This window comes from Panthera pardus, unplaced genomic scaffold (genome assembly GCF_024362965.1).
Source record: "Panthera pardus isolate Hobbes unplaced genomic scaffold, ASM2436296v1 HiC_scaffold_10, whole genome shotgun sequence".
Lineage (NCBI taxonomy): Eukaryota > Metazoa > Chordata > Mammalia > Carnivora > Felidae > Panthera > Panthera pardus.
In genome coordinates, this window is record NW_026526655.1 from 34,239,718 (window position 1) to 34,264,964 (window position 25,247).

A 25,247-nucleotide genomic window follows, 5' to 3' on the forward strand; every position below is an offset into this window, starting at 1 on the left:
CATGGTAAGAAGTGTTGAGAGATGAAGCTGGAGATTAGGCTGGGGCCATATTAAGACGATTTTGTATGAAATGCTAAGGAGCTGAACTTTATCCTAAGGAGGATGGAATGGAGAGGGTTTGTAGCAGAGGAAAAACATTAGATCTGCATTTTAGAAAGACTACTCTGAACTTTGTGGAGGATGGATTAAAGAGGATAAGACTGGAAGCAAGGAGATCAATTAGGTGGAAGCTGAACTAAATATTTTCTTGCAGTATTGAAGTGTCAAACTAAAGCAGAACTATTGTTAAGGAAGATTTTAAAGGCCACAGCTAACCCTTAGGGCAAACATGGGAGGATTTAGGAAGAATTTGTATCTAGAGACCAGCTTTACTTTTGACATTTTGCTTTCCGTAAATATATAAAGCTTTATACCACAGAATGTTCAGTATTTGCCCACTGCATTTAATAGACAGTTTTATGGGGCTTACACTGTTTTAAGCCAACTCCTCTGATGACCTTATAAAATATCTACCATTATTATCTCCGTTTTATACGTAAAGATATTGAAGCACAAAAGAGTAACTTACCCATCATCACATAGTAAGTGTTAGAATCAAACTCAGCCTGTCTTCACAGTCTGTGCTCCTAGCCATTATACTACATGTTACCATATGTTATTTATCAAGATCTTCAAGTACCTATGAAAGGAGGGAGTAATAAAAAAAATAAATTGGGTTATGTGTGCTGTAGGAAGTATATAGTTTATCAGAGGAGATAAGGAATAATTATATGGTTAAAATGTTTTAGAGAAAAGTGGAGAGTATTCAGAAGTAATCTTATTTCAAGTTGAGGCTTCTGGGAAAACTGGCACTGGGAAAAAGTGGCATTTGAACTGGGGTATGAAGAATGGCTAGACTTTGAATATGTAGAAGGAGAAGAGATATTAAAGGTAGAAGAAATTGCATGAACAAAGTTACAGGATTGAGGGTTTCTTGGTGTGTCTAGGGAGCTGGTAAAGAGAATCCTTTGTTTTGTCTGGGCTATATTATGTTGGTGGAGAATCCAGTCTGGGGTTGGGGGGACACCAACTGCCTGGGAAGGAGAGCTCTTAGGGAATGAGGGGCAATGAAAATTGTGAGGTTTGAAGTCAAATGATTGAGGTATATGCTAGATGTAATTATTTTTTAGGAGAGGATAAAGCTCATCTAGTCCCAACTCATAAGTTAAATCCTGTCTTCAGTGTCTCACAAATCCCTCTTACTGTTCCCATTCACCTCATTTATGCCTTTATTACAATAATCCAGGCATAATTTGATAACATTTAAAATGATTTTTATCTCAAATTTTTCTATCCTTGAAATTTATTCTGTATTCTGATTCCAGATTTCTTAAATGTCATTTTTTTTTTTTTTAAGATTTTATTTTTTGGTAATCTCTACACCCAGCATGGAGCTCAAAATCACAACTCTGAGATCAAGAGTTGCATGCTGTACCGACTGAGCCAACCAAGCACCCCTCAGTCGTCACTTTCATTTAGAAACTTGTTCCTTATAGGATCAAGTTCAGACTTCTTAATCTGAACTTGCCAAATTTAAGGTTCCAAGTACTTTCCCCATAATCAGTCTTACTTAAATTGGTCTATACACTGCTGCCCAACTGGCTCCGTCTTCTGTTTGCTTTGGGGCTTCTTCTTCTTTTTTTTTCTTTGTCTTTTACCCACTGGACACTCCCCTTCTCACCGTTCAAATCCTTCCATCTTTGAGGAACCTACTTAAATCTTACTCCTGTGTGAAACCAGATCACTTCAGCTAAAAAGAGCTTTCCCCCCACTGACTCATATGTAGAACAGTTCTGTTCTAAAACTCATTAGATATTTATTATCTGGTGGTGTTATCTTCTTTTCTTAGCTATCTTAGATCATGAAATCTTAGATTTAATCTAGATCATGGAGCTCATTAGAGCTCTCCCTGATAGATCTTAGATTTCTTTAGATCTTTAAACTCCCTTAGGTCAGAGGCTGTCATATACCACTTTTTTTCTCTTGTCTTTTAGTTTAATTCAAGAGGCATTTGTTGAAAACTGTCCAATAAGCAGCTGATTGACCAGTTGTTAGTTCGGGTCATTTTACTGAAATTTCTTCTATAACTAGCTTCTTAATATGTAATGTTCCTGGCTTTGTTACTGATTCATATAACCTTGGGATATCCTGTTTAAACACCCTGGATTATGATTTATTTGTGCTAGAAAATGAGCATACAAAGTTAACTCGTGGTATAGAAGTGGAACTAATTCATGTTGTAAGGATCATTGAGGTCTTTGAAGCTTATCCATGTCTATATCCATTAGCGTTTGCCAAACTTCAAGTTCTTTCTCTTTAGAAAGCTTTCTGACAATAAGGAAGGAATAGTTAAGGGTCTAATTTAAGAGTGTTACACTATGTGTGTAACAAAAAAATTGATATGTGTGTTCATGGTGAAAGAATTCACCCACTAGTTCAGTTAATAGTTCATTTCAACTACAAATTAGTATTGAGTTGCTTAAGCTCCTACCATTATCTACTAATCATTCTGATCATCAAGAGAGAAGAAAGGGAGAAGGTAGCTCCTCCCCCTTCCTTCCTGGAAGACTACTTCCTGAAAGTAAATTGTAATATATGTTGTGAAAGAAACAAATTAGATGTTGAATTAGAAAATAAAGATGGCAGGGGAGGCTGGCTACTTTAGATGAGGTAGACTGGCAACTTCTCCCTGAGGATGATTTTTCTGGAAGAGTGAGAAGTAGTTACCATATAAACAATAAGAGGAAAGGGTATTACAGGTACAGTGAACAGTTACAAAGGCCCAGAGATAGGAGAGAATGTGATGAGGAAATTAAAAAAAAAAAAAAAAAAATGACAAGGTTGTGTCTCTGTGGCTGAGTATAAGCAAGGAGAGTGGTGCAAGATGAGTGAAGAGAAGTAGTCAGGGGGCCAGACTAGGCCAGACCCTGTAGACTGTGATTTGATGTATGGATCTTATCCTAGGTTTTGTTTTTTTTTAAAGGAGTTTAGGGTGGGTTTTTTTTTTTTTTAATGTTTATTTATATTTGAGACAGACAGAGACAGAATCCAAAGCAAGGTCCAGGCTCTGAGCTGTCAGCACAGGGCTCGAACCCACAAGCCGTGAGATCATGACCTGGGCTAAAGTCAGATGCTTAACTGACTGAGCCACCCAGGCACCCCAAAGGAGTTTAGTTTTTAACACATTTTTCTTGTTGCCTTACAGAGACAAAGAGCAAGAAGTTGAGCATGGAGTCCTGTTATAAGAGGCTGGTTCATAGACTAAGAGCTAATGATGGGTAGAATTAGGATAACAGAAGAGGGGATGAAGAAAAGTGGGCAAATTTGAGGCATATATTGGTATTAGACTGTATAGGATTTGGTAATGGATTGGATGTGGAAGATGAGAGAAAGAAGGCATCTACTACTGTTCAGTGGATCAATTCAAGGGAATATAATCAGCCTGTGAGAAATTTGAGTGGAGCTGAGGAAGTCTCGTCTGAAGAGCCAGATTTGGAGTTATTAACACTGCAGAGGTAGTGGTTGGTTTGCACAAAGGTAAATGAACAAGAGCAGCAATAAAGAATGCAGTCACATTTGGAACTTTGGGGAACACCAGCATTTAAGGATCAAGGGGAGGGAGCTGGGTGATCCAATGAAGGGATTTGAGAAAGTGCATTCATTTTAAGATGTAGACTTCAGGAAAGTCATAGGAAAGTTTAGGGAGTGGTCAACACTACTGAACAAGAGATACTAAGATAACTAAGAAATCATGACTGGATGGGTAAACAGGGCCTATTGGTAACTGAAGAGAATGCAGTTTCAGGAAAAATCAGATTATAGTGGGGTTGAGGTGTGAATAAAAGGAAGAGAGTAAATACTCTTTGAAGAAACTTGACTGAGAACAGAGAGCAGTAGCTAGAGGGGAACCCAGAGTCTTGAAGAAGAGAAATTTTAAATTTTAAATTTTATCTGTTTTTTTTTTTAAAGGTTTTGAACAAAGTGGAAGGTTTTGAGCATGATAATTGACCAAGGAGGAGGTTGCTATTGAATAGGGATAACTAGTGGAGCAAAGTTTAGAGAAGGCAGGAGTAGAGACTTTTAAGTAACATATGTTTCAATATTTTATACCTGGGTGAGCATATACATATGGTAGACAAATTGTAAGGTAATTGTAAAATAAGTTTCTCTCCCACTTCTGTCTTCCAGCCACCCAGTTCTTCTAAGAGAATTGCTAATTTATACTCTGATTAACAAGTGTGCAAGTGGATGATTGAGGTTATGCTTGTGTTTAATTCTCAGAGTTTGGAGAGAAATCTAGCGATAGATGATATAGATTTATTGGTGGCAGGAATAAAAGTAAGAAGGATGGAGAACAGACGGGTTCAGAGATGAATGTCAAAGATGTGGTATGGAGCTGTCTCAGAAAAGGACATTTAAGAGGATAATGGAGGGCATGCCTATGATGTGAGATCCATGGTTGATGACTAAATTTACAGCAGCCCCATTCCACGTGGTTTTGTGAATTTTCCAGGAGAATTTAACTACTTCTTTATATTTAAAATGCATGTCAACTTAGAAAATGGACTTCTCCAAAATTCATCACTTAAGTAAATGCATGTTTGGTGTCCCAAGTGCCAAAGCTCTGCTTTCTACTCTTACTGCTTTCAGTCTAGGCATGTTGTGTCTGGTGCTTTGAGGTTATTCAGGCCAGTGATATAAATCAAAACAAAGACAAGTTTGTTGGTTAAGAAAGAGCATTCTCTGTCTGAAGGAAGAAAAGAAGAGATGGAGACTAGAAACCAACTAAACTGTCTCTGAGACGGTACTACTGTTTCTAAAGCACATAACAACTTAAAAAATTTTTCTTTTCAATCATTTTTAGCTCTTTAGCTAGTACTAGGCTAAACCACTAACTTCCTTTGTTTTATTTTTAGTCACAAATTCAAGACTACAAACAAGACTTAGATTAGCAGTTGTGCGTTTAAGAAGATATTTGATCATTTTCATTTGATGTGGGGCTTATTTTAAATGTATCCATAAACAGCTGCAAATGTTATTAGTGGGAAACATAATAAATCTAAGCAAGAAGCCAAAGATTCCATTTTAGCTTCCCTTGAAACTGACAACTAGTTCTTTTTCGTTATTACAAGAAAAGTGGGTACTGCATTGTTGCTATAAAAATGATAAATCACCCTTTTAACAGCAAACTCTTATATAGAGGTGTTTTTTGTTGTTGTTTTGTTTTGTCTTGTTTTGTTTTTGAGAGAGGGAGGAGTAGGGGGAGTGGCAGAGGAAGAGGGAGAGAGAGCATCTTAAGCAGGCTCCAAGCCCAGTGTGGAGCTGAAGCAGGGGCTCAATCACATGACACTGAGATCATGATCTGAGCTGAAATCAATAGTCTCTTAACCTACTGAGCCACCCAAGCACCCCTCATATAGAGTTTTTCATAAAGCAAATACAGTGTTTTCTTTCAAATGTTCAATCTTTGCTTAATTTTTCAAGGCAGTTCATTTAATTGACGTTGGACTGAAATGTATTAATCAGTTTTATTCGCTAAATTACTTCTGTAATTCAGTGTGTTGACATTTTTAATCTTTAAGCTTATAGCTAGGTATGTATTGTGAGCCTATTATGTGTCTGTTGCTTTTAGCTTTGGGGCATACAAAAATAAAATACTGTCATTCAAAAAGCTCACAGTGTTATAGTGAGGAAGATAGTGAGCACATAGTCTGGTAACATCCAAGAAGAGCAGTCAATAAATACTGATTAAAGAGTAGAATAATAATTGGGGCACCTGGGTGGCTCAGTCGGTTGGACATCCAACTTTGGCTCAGGTCATGATCTCACAGTCCGTGAGTTCAAGCCCCGCATCGGGCTCTGTGCTGACAGCTCAGCCTGCTTTGGATTCTGTGTCTCCCTCTCTCTCTGCTCCTTCCCTACTCATGCTCTGTTTCTCTCGTCTCAAAAATAAATAAAAACATTAGAAAAAATTTCTTTAAAAAAAGTAAAATAATCATGAAAAATTTTAAGAATTCTTAAACCATTTTTTCCATGTTTGTAATCCACTATGTATTTCTCAATAGCAATTAACAGTAAAATTCTCACAAAAGAGAGAAGAACCTATATTTTTCTTGGGGTTCAATAAAGAAGGGACAGAGTGTATTCATAGCCAGCCTATAGAAAAGAAAAAAGGACACCAAGATGAGAAAAGCACTTGACAATAGTGCTAAAGGAAGAGAAACAAGCCAACTAAATCCCAGTGCTGGAGGGATGAAAGAAAGAGGTAATTGAGGAGCTAGCCAAGGGCAGAAAAACAGGTCCTAGGGTTCAGTCTCAAGGAGACACCTTCTGGGTTCTCTAATAACCTGGTTGTCTGGTTTCTCAGCCAACAGCCAGTTAGAAAGCAGAGAGGCACCCTGCAATGGCAAAGTGTAATAGCCTCACAGTGAGGGGGAAAAGAAAATGAGAAGTGGACTTACAATCTCCAAAAAATTAGCATTTTCTGACGATTTATTGTAGGAAGAAAGAGCTTTTTAAAAGCTTATAATCCTGGAGGGTACAGCTGTAGTCATTATATTATAATATAGTGATTGCTAGACATAGTAATGACCCTGAGTCATCAAATTCTTTTTAGTCTGTTCTAAGGACTTTTTTCCCCCACTCCCATAGCAGTTGGACTTTCTCATTACCATGCCTTAACTTTAGGGGAAAAATATTTTACTACCAATGTTTTTAAAATAAGAAAGCTTGGGGAGCGGGTCATTATTAAATGTTTTGTGGGTTTTGCCACAGTGTTGTCAAACTCATCTCTAGGGACTTTGCAACTTCACTGTAACTGGTGGGCTTAATTGATAGAGTCCTGTCCATAGCTAACATCTCTTACTGAAACTCATGAGAAACCTTTATAGACTTTGTAAATTGTACTAAGAAAGCTGTCAGTTTTCAAATGCTCTGACAGTCTTAGGTTTCTCATGTAGTTTCGTTTTTGCCCCTACTACAGAAGGCAAGGATATAACTTGACTAGAGATTGATTCATTCATTTCAATAAATATTTATTGAATGCCTGGCATATGCAAGATATCAAGATATAGGTAGACTTAATTTATTGGAATAAGGATTTATTTTGGTCTATATTCCACTAATTTTAGTGGAGTGGAAAAGGAGAATTTCTCAGACTACACATGCTCACTGTCCCCCACACTCCCAGTCTCTTGATAGTAGAGCTCAAGAGTTTGGATGACCCAGCTTTGGAAAACATAGTCTTGGGTTTGATTCTGACATTATCCTAGCTTGGGCAAGTTAATTAACCTCTAAGCTTCAGTTTTCTTGCTTATGAAATGGTGACAATAATAATGTTCACATCTTGGGGTTCTGAGGATTAAAAGGGATCATGTGCATAAAGCCTTTATTCCAATGCTTAGCACATAGTAAGTACTCCATCAGTATTATCTATTATTATTAGGAAAGACTGAATGTGGATCAAAATTGAGAATATATTTCTTTATCATGTGTTTCTCATTTGAAACACAGAAGGTTCTTGTGTCTTTATTATCAATTGTTTAATATTATCAGCTGATCTTAGAAAACTTTTATAGTGCTAGTTTCACTTGTTATTTTCTACAGCAAATTCATGAATTTAACATAGAAGTTGGTTTGTTTTCACTGTCAAAAGAAGATAGTATCTGCTCAGGAAAAGTCTCACAGGGCAGTGATGTCTCCTATTCAATTGTTCAAGTCTAGAAACTGAAGTTTTCTCAGTGTACTCTGAGTTGATAGATCTGGAGGAAAAGACACACTAAGCAAACTCACTCAAGAAGAATAAACAAGCCAGAATGTCTGCCATTAATGTACAGTAGAACTATCAAGTGAACTGTATGTTTTGGTTTACAAACTGTATTTTTCTCTTATAGGAAAATTTGTAGGAGAAGCCAAGTTAACACAAGTTTTGTGTTTTTGTGTGCTTTTAGACATGGAGGACATCTGAAGCATACGGAACAATCTGCTTAGGGAATGGGGAGGGGTGGGCTGAGTAGCAGTAGGCCACACTAGCTCACAGTAGAAGGGGCTGAGGCTGGAGGACCAGGTGGGAAGCTATTGCAGTAGCCAGAGAGAGAGAAGGGCTTGAACTAAGGCCATGGCAACAGGCTTGGAGAATAAGTAGACAGGAACAGGTGACTACATGAAAAGAAGGAATTGAAAAGAAGAAAGATGACTCTTAGATTTTTGGCTCTGCTGGTCAGTTAAACTGATAATATTAACTAATTAGTAAAGCAGGAAAAAACAGGTTTCATGGGAGAAGGATATAAGTTCATTTTGGAATGTGATGAATTTATGGTATTGATTACAAGTTGATGTTTAGAGTTGTGGTTTAAAGTCCTATGCCAATTTGGGCTAAAGATAGAGACTTGGGAAGTAATTATAATATAATTAGAAATTAAGGCCTTTGAAGTAGATGAGATTCCTTAGGAGAGAAAGGAGAGGGGCTTGATAAAATCCTAAAGAACAGGGGCTACTAGCTATTAGTAAGGCATGTAGCGAAAGACGGTTCTGAAATTTTCTCAGCTGCCTACTTACTGTGCCTGTCAGGCTCAGAATCTCATTGTCTCCTGAGTGGCAGATAATAGCCATAGCTCAAAAAATTTACCTGAACTTCATTGGCAAACCAGAGTCATCCATTGCGTGTCAGTTCTCCCTCAAAAGATAACCTTATTTTGAAGTCCTAGAGTTAATTGTGGCAACTGGTTTGGAAAATAATGACTAATATCTAAACCACAATGTAATTTGAACATCTCCTTGCTTAGCAGAATTACATTACTGAAAAAGTTATATGTCTTAGATATGTAGAATTCTAGAAATCATTCTAGAAATATATATGTTTATAAATATGTTTATAATATTCTGTTCTGACCACTCCCATTTTAAGTTACACCCTGTTCCTGGTCATATAAGATTGCATGTCCTGGTGCCACTGATTACTTTGTTGATCTGAAGAACTGTAGTACCTACAGTTTTTTCTTTTGGCATCTTTTGGAAACGGCTACCTTATTATAAGTTTAAAATAACTGAAGGATTTAGGATCATCTTAAGTCACCAAGAGCAAGTTTACATTTGATTGTTAGAGGAGACAAAGAGAAATGAAGACACAGGTTTCTACCTCTTATTGAATTAATTCTGTTTTTAAAATTTGTATTTACCTTACTGCTATGCTAAAGTGGTGTTTAAGGGGTCTTCTTAGCTATTTTTTTTGAAGATAAGTCCTGAAGAGCAGATTATACAATAATACTCTTAAGTCTGCCAGCATGATTACATCTGTTCAGTTCATTTTTTAATCTTCTGTGAACTGTTTGTAGGTTTTCAGGTGATGATATCTCTTGATTTAATCTATAGCTTAAATATTGCCAATCAACATTGAAAGAAAATACTTTCTGATTTGTTGGGTAAGGATGTATTTGGTTCTAGAAATATAGTATATATACTTTTGTGGTATAGTACCAATGGAATCTGGAACCTGTTGTATAAAATGTCTCTGCTCGAGGTGTTTCCCCCATTTTTGGTTAAGAGAACAGAAATCCCAAATTCTATGCCATTTACTCTGCATTACTCATTTTTGAATCAAAAATCATTATTTGAATCATGATTTGAATCAAAAGGACACAAATTTCTGTTAAAAAAAAAGACTTTAAAATATTATAGGTATGATGATTTTATTAAAATCCCAGAATATAAATTCTTGACACCAACTGCTCTTGTAAATAAATATTTTACTTTATTTTATTTATTTTATTTTATTTTATTTTATTTTATTTTATTTATTATTTTGGGGGGCTATAAAAGTTTATTTCAGGAACATGTATTTCCTTTTTTTCTTTTTCAAATTTTTATTTAAATTCTAGTTAGCTAACATGCAGTACAATATTGGTTTCAGGAGTAAAATTCAGTGCTTCATCACTTACATACAACACCCAGTGCTCATCATACCAAGTGTCCTCCTTAATATCCATCACCCATCTTGCCATACCCTACCCACCCTGCTCCATCAACCTTCAGTTTGTTCTCTGTCTTTAAGAGTCTCTCATGGTTTGTTTCCCTCTCTCTTTTTATCTCCCCTCCCATATGTTCATCTGTTTTGTTTCTTAAATTCCACACATGAATAAAATTATGGTATTTGCCTCTCTGACTGTAGCATAATACACTCTAGCTCCATCCACATTGTTGCAAATGGCAAGGTTTCATTTTTTTGATGTTTGAGTAATGTTCCATTATACACACACACACACACACACACACACACACACACACACCACCTCTTCTTTAGCCATTCATCATTCGATGGACATTTGAGCTCTCTCCATAGCTTGGCCATTGTTGATTATGCTGCTGTAAACATCAGGGTTCATGTACCCCTTTGAATCTGTATTTTTGTATCCTTTGGGTAAATACCTAATGTAATTGCTGGATCCTAGGGTAGTTCTATTTTTAACTTTTTGAGGACCCTCCATACTGTTCACCAGAGTAGCTGCACCAGTTTAGATTCCCACCAGGAGTGTAAGAGGTTTCCCTTTTCTCCTCACCCTTGCAAACCCCTGTTGTTTCTTGTGTTGTGAACAAATATTTTAATGTATCTATAACCCAAATGTCAGCTGAGTGTCCAGACAGACCCTTTAAAAGCTAAATAGTTGTCTTGAACCTTCAATTTCATGTTATGGGGAAGCAAAACCCTCCCTAAGATATCTGCAAATTCCTGGTGTTCTTGTGGCCTCTGAGCTACTGCCATCTGGCTTCTGTCTCCCTCTCCAGAGGAAGAAAAAACAGTTATTTCCCTAATCTTATGTAGAGCATCTTAGCCTTTCTTTTGATGTTGCAAGGCCTCACCTTCCACAAGTGGCTTTTCCATGTATTTTTCCCAAACAAAAGCCATTTGAAATTGTGAGTCAGACACTTAACCAATGGAGCCACCCAGGGGCCCCAAACTTTTAAATATTTAACTAATTCATACTAAACTCAGTCTCCACACCTTAGAAATTATAAGAAAACCCTGTCTTGAAAAAGCTTTTGCAATATTGGAATTGGATATATTGTCTAACATTGTGTAGCTCTTTGCCAGATCAGACAGAGAAAATAGTGCTCTCTTGAAAGGACATAGGATTTCAGATAGAGTTTGAAGAGACATGATTATAATTATATGAGAAGTAGTCTGCCTTCTGAAAGAACAGTAGGGCTTCCTTGGGTTTTAAATTTTTTCCCTTTTATCTCCTACCTTGCTCCAAGTTTCCCTCACTTTCTAACCCACAGGCAAGCATTTTAATGTGTTTATAAGTTTAATGCAGAAAAAAATTAATTTATTGTGTAAATGTCATTATGGTATATCTCTAATTTTGTTTCTTTCTTTTTTTTTTTTTTAAATGTAATTTATATTTTAGAGAGAGAATGCAAGCAGGAGAAGGGCAGAGAGAGAGGGAGAGAGAATCCAAAGCAGGCTCTGCATTGTCAGTACAGAGCCCAATGTGGGGCTCAATCTCACGAACCATGAGATTATGACCTGAGCTGAAACCAAGAGTTGGTCGCTTAATGGACTGAGCAACCCAGGCACCCCGGGCTTGCTTTATTCACTCGGCACTATATTTCTAGTGCTATGTTGCTCCATGTGTGTATCGCCCATATTTTACCTATGTACTGTCCATGGAGTAGGCCTTCGCCTTACTTTCACTAACAGCAAAATGGAAGACAATCTTGTATGTGTCTCTTTATAGGCTGATATGAGAATTTCTTTGAGGCAGGTAATTACCAGGAACAAAATTGCTGGATGGTAGAGTATGTATGTATTTAATTTGACTACATAGTTTCTGTTGGTTTCTTTGAATGGCTGTACTCCCACCGTGCATTCCCACCATGAGCATTTTATTCAGGGAAATTTTTATAAGAGTTTCCCTAACACTAGTAGTTAGTAACAAGAAAGGATTACCTTAGGTAAGAGTAATTGTTAGAACTCCTGAAGTTTTGCTAGGTGGCAGTTCCAGGTGAAATATATAGCCATGCTTTTTATAAGAGCATGTACTTTTTGAGAATAGAGCTGTCAACAATGTAGAAGGGTAGGAATTGATCTGAATTCTATATCTTCTACATCCAGATGACCAGGTATCATGAAATGGTATTGTTTGTATTTTATAATTCTACCTCCCCATCAATTTAACTTCTAAATTATATTTAACATATAAATAATTCTTAGTGTGTATCAAGTACAATATAACATTGGATTGTGAGTAACTTGTTCTACTAATGTTCCATAAGACTAGCAAACATTTCTAATAAATTTTAACTTGATAAACAAGCAATGTCTTGCAATATGAGAAGTATGTGATGCTGAACATCACATGATCACAACTGAACCAATGGTTCTTGAAATTCACTTTGATTTTTGAGTGCTTTGGATTACAAGCATGTTTCTGGAACCAATTATGCTTGCAAACCCAAGTTTGTTAACATATGCTTTAATAAATATTAACTCATTTAATCCACATAACAACTCAATAAGATAGGTACTGTTATTGTCCCAGTTTTATAAATGAGGAAACTGAGGCATAGAGGAATTAAGTTATCTAAGTATAGATTCAGTTTTAATAAGAATCTATAAAAATAAATGGGTTATGTAGTATATGTTATTTCATAGTCCGTTACAAATATAAAGGTGCTGTTTAACTTTTGAATACCAACGTATGTAATTCATCCTAAGGCCAATTAGGAAAGGGAAACACGTCTACTAACATGTTTAATATTATACTTCTCAGAATTTGAAAATAATATCTGACGATAGCAATAACATTTATTAGATGCCATAATTGGTACTCCAACACATTGGATGTGTGAATTTTCCAGATGGGTAAACTTTAATTATTTAAGCATCATAAAATATTATCTTTTAATGCTTTCTTTTAAATCCTGTTTTTATGACTTGTTAAAGAGTATGTTTGGAAGCATGATTTAACATTTTCCTCATGATTGGTTTCATATTTTGATGACTGTCATTGTACTTTGATGAGCTATTGTGATTAGCTATGAGGATGAGGATATAGATGTGAAATATGAAACAAAATGGCTCTGATAATGACTAGACCTTGCTTTCTTGAAAAAGCCCCTACTATTTTTTTGCTTTTGGATCATTTGCCTAACTTTATAAAAGGTAAAGTATGCAGTGTGCAACCACAGTTGTATAGTGTGGCTGCTCTTCTGTAAAATTGATCATTGACTCACAAGTGGTTCCTTGTCTAGGAAACCTTCAGTGTTGCTGTGGTGGTTTTATAGCTCTTAGTGATTTAAAGACCTTGATGAATCACAGATACTTATGAGCAGTTACCCATTCACTATTCATTATTCACTATTCACTATTTGTTGAGGAAAGTACAGAGAAATAGTATTCCTTTCCACTTCAGTAGTTTGGGCTAGCTTACTTCAAAGAATGTAAATTCATTATCTTTTGCAAACAAGATATCAGGCTCAAGTTTCCTTCAGACCTTTAATATTTGGCTTGAAATGAAATGCCAAGCATGAGTAACATCTCAAATTACATGTCTAAATGTACAGGACAGAAAACCCTGTTCTTGCATGGTAGATTTACTTTCTTCTACATTTTTTAGACACAAACTCATCTGTTTAAAATGTATAATTCAAGAACTTTCTGGCTAGAGACAGAGTATGCCCCAGAGCAGATTCAGTTCTGCTGATCACCAACAGATGGTCATTTCAACTCAGCCATTATTGTTATTTTTAGCATGTTTGTTTTATATAGATACTTTTGAGGTATCTCAAAAGTAGATACAAACTCCATTTTGTCCCTAAAAGCAGTGCTAGTGGTAGATTGATGGACACAAAAGTAGAAATGGTGTAAAAAAAATTGAAAGTGCAAAAATTACACATATTAAACATATGATTAGACAATAAGAATGATTCCGAAAGACAATTCCATGAAAAAAGATGGACCTGTGCTATTGACAGCAAAAGATGAAGAAATGTGAATGTTTGAAATGGTTTTGCATTAAAAAAATTTTTTTTTTTTTTGAAATGGGGTGCCTGGGTGGCTCAGTCAGTTAAGCATCTGACTTCAGCTCAGGTCATGACCTCATGGTTTGTGGGTTCAAGCCCTGCATCAGGCTCTGTGCTGACAGCTCAGAGCCTGGAGCCTGCTTTGGATTCTGTGTCTCCCTCTCTCTCTGCCCCTCCCCTGCTCATGCTCTGTCTCTCTCTCTCTCTCTCTCTCTCTCTCTCTCTCTCTCTCTCTCTCTTTTAAAAATAAACATTAAAAAAAATTAGAAATTGTTTTGGCAGAGGATGATTGTTAAAGTGGGATGCCTTTTTAGTTATTTATTCAAAGATTAATTCATTTAAAGTTAGGAATTTAAGAATTTAAAGGCTAAGCATGGTGAATGCAAGTGCTTCTGTGGAAACTTATCAGAAACCACAGATGGCACCATGGGTTTTTCCTTATCTGCAGGTGAAGCTCTGGTGCGGATTCCTTAGCTGCCAGAAGTTCCCTCCCTTCTGCTGTTGGTAGAGATTGTGGCGGGGGTTTGTCTGCCTCAGCAAATATTTATTGTAAACAAAACAGAGAAGTTTTTTAAAAATGCCCAAAATGTATCATATCAGGTAGAAAGGAATGCAGAGCCCATAAACCTGAATCTCACTCATGGTTTTGGACTTTAAACCAATGGATTTAACAGCCTTTGGAATCCAACCTGTTTGTAAGTAGAGCTGCCTCTGTATATTTCATATTCTGAAAATCCTACTGATCTTTAAATCTAAGAAAGATCTCTAAAAAGGGGGGGGGGGATACAAAAAAAAAGAGATGATACCAAAAAAGGGGGGATACAAAATATTTGCTGGGCACAATTCCGGTTTCCTGAGGGTGAACTTTACAACTGCTGGTAGAATAGCTATGCTGAATATAGCCGATTGTAATATACTGGGGCACATCAGTCCAGCTAGACGTGATGTTGACGTGTGGTCTCTGCCTTTGTGAGGTCTGCTACTCACTCTTCAGGTTGGATTGTGGTGGTGACACCCCACCCCTTTTTTCAACTGTTATACTAAAGCAATCATACTGTCTTTTTTGTGGTTTAATACCAGGTTTTAAAATTAATGGGTTTTTTGGTAAATCTTACCTTTGATGTAGCTGGACAACATTAAAATTAGTGCATATCTGCATCAAAAATCTATTTAATGTATAAATATAGTAAATTTATTTTATTTTTTAAATTATACAGGTTATCTTTAGACTGGATTAGGGTTGTTGCTGCCTAAAAGAGCTCCTGCTGATGGTGATTGGCACTCTTCCCATTTCTCCATGCAAATAAGCAGACGACATGTACTCTAAATTAATCCCCGAAGTATTATTTGTATAGTAAAGTTTTAAAGTGTATTTCTAATTTAAGTATTTGTTAAATCTTTTTTTTTTTTTTTTTAAATGTTTAGTTTGAGGGTGGGAAGGAGCAGAGAGAAAGGGAGAGAAAGAATCCCATGCAGGCTCCTCACTGTCAGCATGGAGCCTGATTTAGGGCTTGATATCACAGTTCCTGAGATCATGACCTGAGCCAAATTCAAGAGTCGGATGCTTAACTGACTAAGCCACCCAATAGCCCCTATGTGTTTGTTAAATCTTTTGTTTACTTTAATTGTAGGCTCTGTGCTTTTGTTGAGATGAGGTTTCTCTGAATTGTTTTAGTCTTTTCTGTAAGCCTATTTTGACCAGCATATCCTGTTTTAAGGAAGTAGCAAGATTTTTTTTAAGGCACAGAACCTATATTTAGGCACAGACTGTTGACCATTTAGTTTCCATGGCTAGGCTAAACTAAGTCATTAGCCATGATGTGTTCTTCCAATAATATCTCTATCAATGACATGTTTTGGTTGTTCTTCTTAAGTCGTATTCTTGTTTAAGTAAGTCACTTGGCTATTTTACTTTATTTTCTCCTAGATGTGCATGATTTATAAAGGCTGGATTCTTGTTAAATAATGCATGTTTGGTTGATCAGAGAAAAGCATTGAAGTTGTTCCTGAAAAGAGTGAATAAAAATGGAGCATAAAAAATAGTTTGTGCTCAAGGAGATACTAAGAATATGTTGTACGAACGAGGAAGGGCACTGAAAATGTGTTGTTTGTGCTTGCCAGAGTTTGCCAGCAGTTTCTACTACATTTAGAACTCTGATTCTGCAGTCTTTCTTAGAAAGGAAAATGATAAATGTCACTAAACTGACATCACTTGTTAGAGGGCAGGCAGTAAATGGGATTTCTTATGTTAAGAGAAAAATGCCATAAAGTGTCACAAGTACAGTTTACATTGTTCCCAACTTTGTGTAAGGCACAATAACAATAATATTATTAATGATACTAAAGTAATACCATTTAGTAATGATAGAAATAGTAACTAATATTTGCATAGAATTTACTCTATTCTAAAGCATTGTTCTATTACATGTATTAACTTGTGTAATTCCCTCAACCAATTCTCTGAGGTGGGTGTTAATACTATCCTCTCCTAACTCACTTAATCCCCATAGCCACCAAATAAATAGAGCCTGTTATTAGGTCCATTTTTAGATGAAAAAAATGAGATGAAGTAATTTGTCCAAGGTCGTACAACTAGTAAGTGGTGGAACTGGTGTTCAAATATAAGCAGCCTAGGTCCAGAATCCATGTTCTTAACCACTGTCAGTAGGCTGGATAATGGCTGTCAAAGAGACCCAGATCCTAATACTCTGGAACCTGTGAATATTACCTTATATGGCATAAGGGATTTTGCAGAAGGGACTAAATTAAAGATTTTGAGATGGGGAGGTTATCCTGGATTTTCTAGTTGGGTCCTAAATGTAATCATAGGTGTCCATATTTATACAAGGGAGGTAGAGAGTGATTTGATGAAGGTTTTGTAGCAGTAGAAGCAGAGAGATTTGAAGATGCTTTGCTACTACTGGCTCTGAAGGTGGAGGAAAGTGTCCTGAACCAAGGAATGCAGACTTAGAAGCTAGAAAAGACAAGGAAATGGATTCTTCCCTAGAGCCCTCAGAAGAAGCACAGACCTTCCAATACCTTGGTTTTGGCCCATTGAAACCACTTCATCCTTTGATGTCCAGAACTGTAAGATAACAAACTGGTGTCGTTTCAAGCCACTAAATTTTTGGTAATTTGTTGCAGCAGCAGTAGGAAACCAATATAGCTTCTATGCTATGAATAAAGGTACTAGTTATAGTTAAGACTTTTATTGTAACATCCCTTCCCCAGAATCCTTGAAGGAATGAACTTCAGTAAAAATCTTCTTCAGTTGTCCTGCTTTATAAGGCACCCGTCACTTTATTGCTCAGTCCTTTTCTCTTTATATATGAAGATTATTCAATCGTTAGACTATAGAGTAGTCTAAACAGGGTAGCTATTCTGAGCTCAGAGTTGGCTGTTGAGCCAGAAATTTAAGAAATACTAGGCAGAAGACATCATCTTTTCTTTAGGCCCAAACAAAAGAAGCTGAAGGGAATGAGCATTTTAGTGTCTACTGTATGTCAGGTACCAAACTAGGAATTTCTATTTTTTATGTAGTTCTCATACCTGACCCTCCCTATAAAACCTTGACAATGAGGAACTGTTGAATAATGTGCTCAGGGTCAGAAGACCAGTAAATAAGATAAAAATTCAGGTTTGTCTGATGCCAAGGTGCATACATTGTTTTATGCTCAGCATTGCTACTCCAAACTAATCCTACTGAGGCACTCAGATCTAGACTAGGGCACATCCAAAGGGTTTATTTACTTAGCTCTAAAGAGTCATCGGAAAGAACATATCATTTCCAGATCATCTCTGACCTGGTACACAGTCTTCTGGTTAGGCAGGTTCCTGGATTGCCCTGGAAGTCTAGATTCTTCCTGCACGACTCTGAAGATGGACTTAGTTCTGTATTCAACTTGGTATTCTTTATTCTTATATAGAAGAGTTAAGGCTAAACAATTAACACCACCTCCAAAACTAATTAAAAAGCAATCCTCCAGAGCAAAGATCTGGAGTCCATAGTTGAACTTTATACACAGTTTTTTTGTGACTGTGTTTCTATGTGATACATGTAAATATAAAAAACAGAAAAAGTAAGAATGCTATAATAAGAGTAAACTACCTAGTAGGTAAGAGTGGCAGGCAGAAGGTCCCAAGGTTATCATTAGATTTTCACAATGGTCTTTGATTAAAATATGTTTAAGAACCATAGTTCTGTTTAAAAACCAATTTGGCCCAGTATGAGAGGCACTTGGCTTCTATTCTCTCCTTTTTCATCTCCCTCCTGCTCCCTCTCTTTCTTCCTTTTTTATCTTCCTTTCCTCTCTACTTCTTTCTTCACATGCAAATTTATAACTTACTACTTTTTAAAAAATGCTTTCTTATATATTGAAATAACTTTAAATACACTTGTAAGTGTAGGAAATAAAAGTCTATTCTTTACTGAAATTCTTCAGGAAGTAGTGATCTAATTATAAGTATCTAAATGTAGGGTGGAACCCTGTTTAAGAAGTTGATCTAGGAAATCATTGATTTAGACAGATGATTATTTAATACCTGAATTATTTTACTACTAGACTGGGAGTTGGCAAACTTTTTCTGTAAAGGGTGACTTATAAGGTCTCTGTCACAATTACTAAGCTCTCCCACTGAGGCATGAAAGCCCAATCACTTATCATTAAGTGAGTGTGGCTGTGTTCCAGTAAAACTTCATTTATGACACTGAAATTTGAATTACATATAATTGTCACACATTTTGAATCATTTTAACTTTGATTTTTTTCAACTATTTAAAAATGCAAAAACTATTCTTTAAAAAAAATTTTTTTAAGGTTTATTTATTATTGAGAGACAGACACAGAGTGTGAGCAGGGGAGGGGTAGAGAGAGGGGGAGACACAGAATCCGAAGTAGGCTCCAGGCTCTGAGCTGTCAGCACAGAGCCCGACATGGGGCTCAAACTCACAAACTGTGAGATCATGACCTGAGCCGAAGTCGGTCGCCCAATCAACTGAGCCACCCAGGCGTCCCAAAAATGTAAAAACTATTCTTATCTCAGGGGCAGGCCAAATTCATCTTTCAGGCAATAGTTTGCTTACCCTGCACTAGATAGCCTATTATACACTAGCATGCTTATTCTTATATTTGCATTACCATTCTATTTTTAAAAATACATTGCCGGGTTAATAATCTATAAATTTGGGTCTCTGGAGTATTATAATTTAAAAGACCTTGGTAAAGATTATATGTAACATAAAGACTTAAGAAAGTTTTTGTTTGCCTACTGACGAATCATTATCCCCTCCCCCACTTCTTTGTTGGCAGAACCCCTAATTAAGATTTTGTTCAAATACCTGATGGTCATATATTTCAGAGTTTGCTTTCTTCTTCCTCCCAGTTTCAGGGTATGGGAGTGGGCAAATCTTTATTGGTTTGATCCAATTTTCATTCCTTTTCCTTTGTGGTGATTGATTTAGGAATGGCAATTTGGACAATAAGGTACATGGGGAAGAATTCAATTGCATACAATAGACTGATCTTGCATATGAAAATGAATTTTTGACAGCTGGAGTTGAAATCAAAATACCTAAAGAAATACTTTTGAATTTTACTTCATTTTGCACTGGCCACTGCAGATTGCTGTCTTAAGTTTTTTTATTTTTTTGTTTTTGATTTTTTTAAGTCAAGTTAGTTAACATACAGTGTATTATTGGTTTCAGGAGTAGAACCCATTGATTCATGACTTTCATGTAACACTCAGTGCTCATCCCAACAAGTGTCCTCCTTAATGCCCTTCACCCCTTTGGCCCATCCCCCTGCCCACCTCCCCTTCAGCAACCCTCGGTTCATTCTCTATATTTAAGAGTCTATTATGGTTTGCCTCCCTCTCTGTTTTTATCTTATTTGTCCTTCCTTTCCCCTGTGTTCATCTGTTGTGTTTCTTAAATTCCACATATGAGTGCTCTTCTGATATTTGTCATTCTCTGACTTCTTTCACTTATCATAATTGCCTCCAGTTCCATCCATGTTGTTGCAAGTGGCAAGACTTCATTCTTTTTGATCACTGAATAATATTCCATTATATATGTATACCACATCTTCTTTAAAAATTTTTTTAATGTTTACTTGTTTTTGAGGGAGAGAGAGAGCACAAGTGAGGGGGTGGGTAGAGAGAGAGAGAGGGAGACACAGAATCTGAAGCAGGCTCCAGGCTCTGAGCTGTCAACACAGAGCCTGATGCGAGGCTCAAACTCACAGACCACGAGTCATGACCTGAGTTGAAGTCAGAGGCTTGACTGACTGAGCCACCCAGGTACCCCAACCATATTTTCTTTATCCATTCATCAGTCAATGGACATTTGGGCTCTTTACATAATTTGGCTTTGGGGATAGCACTGCTATAAACATTAGGGTGCATGTGCCCCTTCAAATCATCATTTTTGTATCCTTTGTATAAATAACCTAGTAGTGCAATTGCTGGGTCGTAAGGTAGTTATATTTTTAACTTTTGGGGGAACCTTCATACTGTTCTCCAGAGTGACTGCACCTGTTGGAGACAAGGGAAACAAAAGCAAAAAATGAGCTATTGGGACCTCATCAAGATAAAAAGCTTCTGCACAGCGAAGGAAACAACAAAACTAAAAGGCAACCAATGGACTGGGAGAGGATATTTGCAAATGACATATCAGATAAAGGGTTAGTATCTAAAATCTATAAAGAACTTATCCAAACTCAACACCCAGAAAACAAATAATCCAGTGAAGAAATGGCCAGAAGACATGAATAGACATTTTTCCAAAGAAGACATCCAGATGGCTAACAGACACATTAAAAGATGCTCAACATCACTCATCATCAGGGAAATACAAATCAAAACCACAATGAAGTACCATCTCACACCTGTCAGAATAGCTAAAATGAACAAATCTGGAAACAATAGATGTTGACAAGGATGCGGAGAAAAGGAAACACTTTTACACTGTTGGTGGGAATTAAGTTTTTATTTATATTCCAGTTAACATACAGTGTAATATTAGTTTCAGGTGTATAATATAGGGATTCAGCATTTCCATAAAACACCCAATGCTCATCACTAGTGTACTCCTTACTCCCATTACCTATTTAACACATCCCCCCCACCCACCTCCAGTCTGGTAACCATCAGTTTGTTCTCTGTAGTTAAGAGTCTGTTTCTTGGTGTGTCTCTCCCTTTTTTCCTTTGCTCGTTTGTTTTGTTTATTAAATTCCACATATGAATGAAACCATACGGTATTTGTCTTTCTCTGACTTATTTCACTTAGCATAATACTTTGTAGTTCCATCCATGTTGCAAATGGCAAGATTTCATTCTTTTTTATGGCTGAGTAATATTCCAGTGTGTGTGTGTGTGTGTGTGTGTGTGTGTGTGTGTGTGTGTGTGTGTACATACCGCATCTTCTTTATCCATTCATCAGTTGATGGACACAGGCTGTTACCGTAATTTGGCTATTATAAATAATGTTGCTGTAAACATCAGGATGCATGTATCCATTTGAATTAGTCTTTTTGTATTCTTTGGGTAGATACCTAGTAGTTGCTAAATCATAGTGTAGTTCTAATTTTAATTTTTTGAGGAGAATCCATATTGTTTTCCATACTGGCTGCACCAGTTTGCATTCCCACTAACGGTGCACAAGTGTTCATTTTTCTCCACATCCTCGCCAACACGTGTTGTTTTTTGTGTTTTATATTTTAGCCATTCTGATAAGTGTGAGGTGATATCTCATTGTAGTTTTGATTTGTATTTCCCTGATGATGAGTGATGTTGAGCATCTTTTCATGTGTCTGTTAGCCATCTGTGTGTCTTCTTTGAAAAAATGTCTATTCATGTCTTCTGCCCATTTTTTTATTGGATTATTTGTATTTTGGGTGTTGAATTGTATAAGTTCTTTGTATATTTTGGATACTAATCCTTTATTAGATATGTTCTTTGCAAATATCTTCACCCATTCTGTAGGTTGCCTTTTAGTATAGAATTTTTAAATTTGTATTTATTAAAATTTTCTGAATTCAAATAGAAAAATTAAATTTTTATTATGTCAACAAAAAATTATAACTCCTTTTTTGGGAAGGAGTTGTTTATTCCATTATGTCTTTTTTTCCTTACACAATGTATTCTTCAAAAAAAAGGCAACCCTATGCCAATAATCACAGAAGTTTTCCAAATTTTACTGGTCCATGTAAACCTTAAAGTCTGGGTGTTGGAAATCTTGGTCTGTACTCAGTAAACTCCATTCTTACTACCTCACTTCCTGACTCCTAGCAGCCTGGCTCTGGGCCTAACTTTGTGGCTGAACTGGTTTCTAGAAGGTTAACATTGATTCTATGGTCTCAGCACCCTCTTTTTAAACCAAATTTCCCCTTTGCCTTTTCTGTAATGTTTAATTCTGTTGCCTATTTCATCATTGAAACTCTTTTGCCTAGCATTTACTGAGAACGCTTCTGTATCTACCTCAATGACCATTTTTCAGTTTCTTTTAATGCCTTTATTTTGTTCCTGTTGTGACTCTTGTTTACAATGCCTGTAAATGGTATGCATGAGAATGAATTAGCCATAAATAGAAGCTGCAAGTTGCTAAGTAGAGACTATTTAGTAGAGACTGTCTTTTGATAGAAAGCTAGGCTTATAATCAGTATTAAATAGTTTCCCTAACTGATAACAGTTGTTTTTTTCAAGTACACACATATGTTTAATGCATTGCATTCCTTGGTATGTATCTTTATTAAACCACTTCTTTTTTATTGGACTTAAAATTTTTTTTTAATATTTATTTATTTATTTATTTATTTATTTTTGAGAGAGACAGAGAGAGAGTGGGGAGGGGCAGAAAGAGAGAGAGAATCTCAAGCAGGCCAGATCTGAGCTGTCAGTGCAGAGCTCAATGCGGGGCTCGAACTCACAAACCGTGAGATCATGACCTGAGCCAAAATCAAGACTTGGATGCTTAACTTACTGAGCCACCCAGGTGCCCCTTAACCATTTCTTTATGGATATTTTCTTTCCATTTGTGTGCATATGCTTTTAAAAAAATAACCACATGTGCATTCTTGTGCCTACGTCTTGACACACTTTGTGAATATAACCACATTATAAATTCATAGTGGTAGAATTGTTGAATTGTAGTGTATGTGCACTTAAAAGTTTGGTATACATTGCCAAATAGCCTTTCTAAAAGTTTGTACCAGTTTGCACTTTTATCAACAGTATGAGTGCTGCTTTTTCCATGCCCTCTCCAACAATGAATATAATAAAACTTAATGTTTGCTTATCTAATGGGTGAAAAATGTTTACATTTTTATTTATTTTAGTTATAGTGAGGTTGAGCATATTTTATATTATTGGTTCTCAACTGGGAATGTTTTTGCCTACCAGGGGACATTTGGCAATGTTTGCAGACATTTTTGGTTGTTACAACTGAGAGAAGGTCTGGGGAGAGAATTCTGCTGGCATACTGCTAAACATCCTGCAATGCACATGACAAAGCATTATCCCCAGATACCAGTAGTGCCAGAGTTGAGAAACTATTTTATATTATTCCACTTCATCTCTTTTGTTGGTTTATTATCTGTAATTCTTGAGTTATTTTATTGGTTACTTTCAGGTTTATAGTATATAGCTTTAACTTATCACAGATTACCTTCAATAATGTTTTACCATTTCACGTACAATATAAAAGCCTTATAACAGTATATTTTCATTTTTCTCCTCCTGGCCTGTAATACTATAATACATTTTACTTCTACATATGCTATAGACTTCACAAAAATAATTATAATTATTATTATTAGTAGTATTAGTATTATTTTAAACAGTTGAGTATCATTAAATTTTTTAAACGTTATTATAATTTATTATTAGATTGCACATATTTCAGGTGAATAATTTGATAACTTTTGGCATGTATATATAATTGTGAAACCAACACCAAATGTCACAATAATGAACATATTCATCATCCCCAAAACTTTTCTCCTGCCCTTGGAAATCTGTCCCCCAACCCCAGGCAGCCACCGATCCGTTTTCTGTTGCTATAGATAGGCTCACATTTTTAGAATTTTCTGTTAATGAAATCATAAACAATATATTTTGTTTTTGTCTGACTTTCATCTGGCATAATTATTTTGACGTTTATCCATGTTGTATGTATCACTAGGAAAACATTTTTAATGACACAGATTCCAGGTAATTGAACTGTTATTAAAGAGCATGCTGAATTCTAAAGTCATTTGATGTGTTCTTTGTTTTAGGTCATGACTCGCCAGAGTATGATAATCACATGAGAACACTCATTGCTGCAGATGTCATTTGACTCATCAGAAAAAATCTGTTTAAAAGAAAATATCTATGCGACCAGATCCATTTCATTTTTGAATGGCTTGATGGATTTCCTTTACTCTGATTCACACCAAAGCTGTCCTTATCAACCAAAGCAAGAAAGGATCCTGCATGAGTCAATCACAGAATGCCATTTTTACATCACCAACAGGTGAAGAAAACCTCATGAATAGCAATCACAGAGACTCAGAGAGTATCACTGGTGAGTCCAGTTTAATAAATATTGAAGTGCTGTTCCTTACAGGATAAAATGCAGATGCCTCAGTCTAGTATATAAGATCTACCATGATGGAACCCTGGCTTCGCTTTCCAGCCTGATCTCCTGAGAGATCCACTGAATTAATATTTCCTTCTCCTAGGCCCTTACTGAATTATCAAAATCTGCCTTGTGTCTTCTGTGTCATCTGTGTTGGATTCTTCTGTACCATGTGAGCCCTGGTCAGAAGGAACTGCATCATACTTACTCTCTTCCCATCTTGCCTTTCTATTCATATCTTCCTATCCCTACAAGGAAAGAGTTGCTTGCATTTATATACCTTGCAAGCACGTGACAACATTTAGGCACTTAAGAAGCTCTCAGGACATAAAGGTTATTCAAACATGGGTATGGGCCCATAAGCCCTTACCTGTAAGACCAAATCAAAACAACTCTGAATACTCAAAGTTTTTTCTAGACTTTGGTTCTTAAATTCATTGGTCCACAAAGCTTGTCTTGTGTAGCTGTTTCTAGATTTATCTCACTTAGCGTGAATATTTGCTTGCTGAATGTGTATTAATGTATTTAAATATGGGGTGCTGCTACAAAACCAGTTGGTGATGTTATATATTGT

General features: G+C 36.3%; 1 protein-coding gene across 3 annotated transcripts in view; it reads left to right on the top strand.

Annotated features, from left to right (window-relative positions):
• The window catches only part of TRAK2 (trafficking kinesin protein 2), a 71,339-nt gene that overhangs the window by 4,037 nt on the left and 42,055 nt on the right, over positions 1–25,247 (top strand). For all 3 annotated transcript variants that reach the window (XR_002077145.2, XM_019439191.2, XM_019439192.2), the window contains one exon: positions 24,330–24,619. Coding sequence is in view for 2 of the 3 variants with exons in the window: in XM_019439191.2 (XP_019294736.1) it covers positions 24,529–24,619 (91 nt within the window). In the remaining variant the exon portion in view is untranslated. The remainder of the gene's footprint in view (positions 1–24,329; positions 24,620–25,247) is intronic.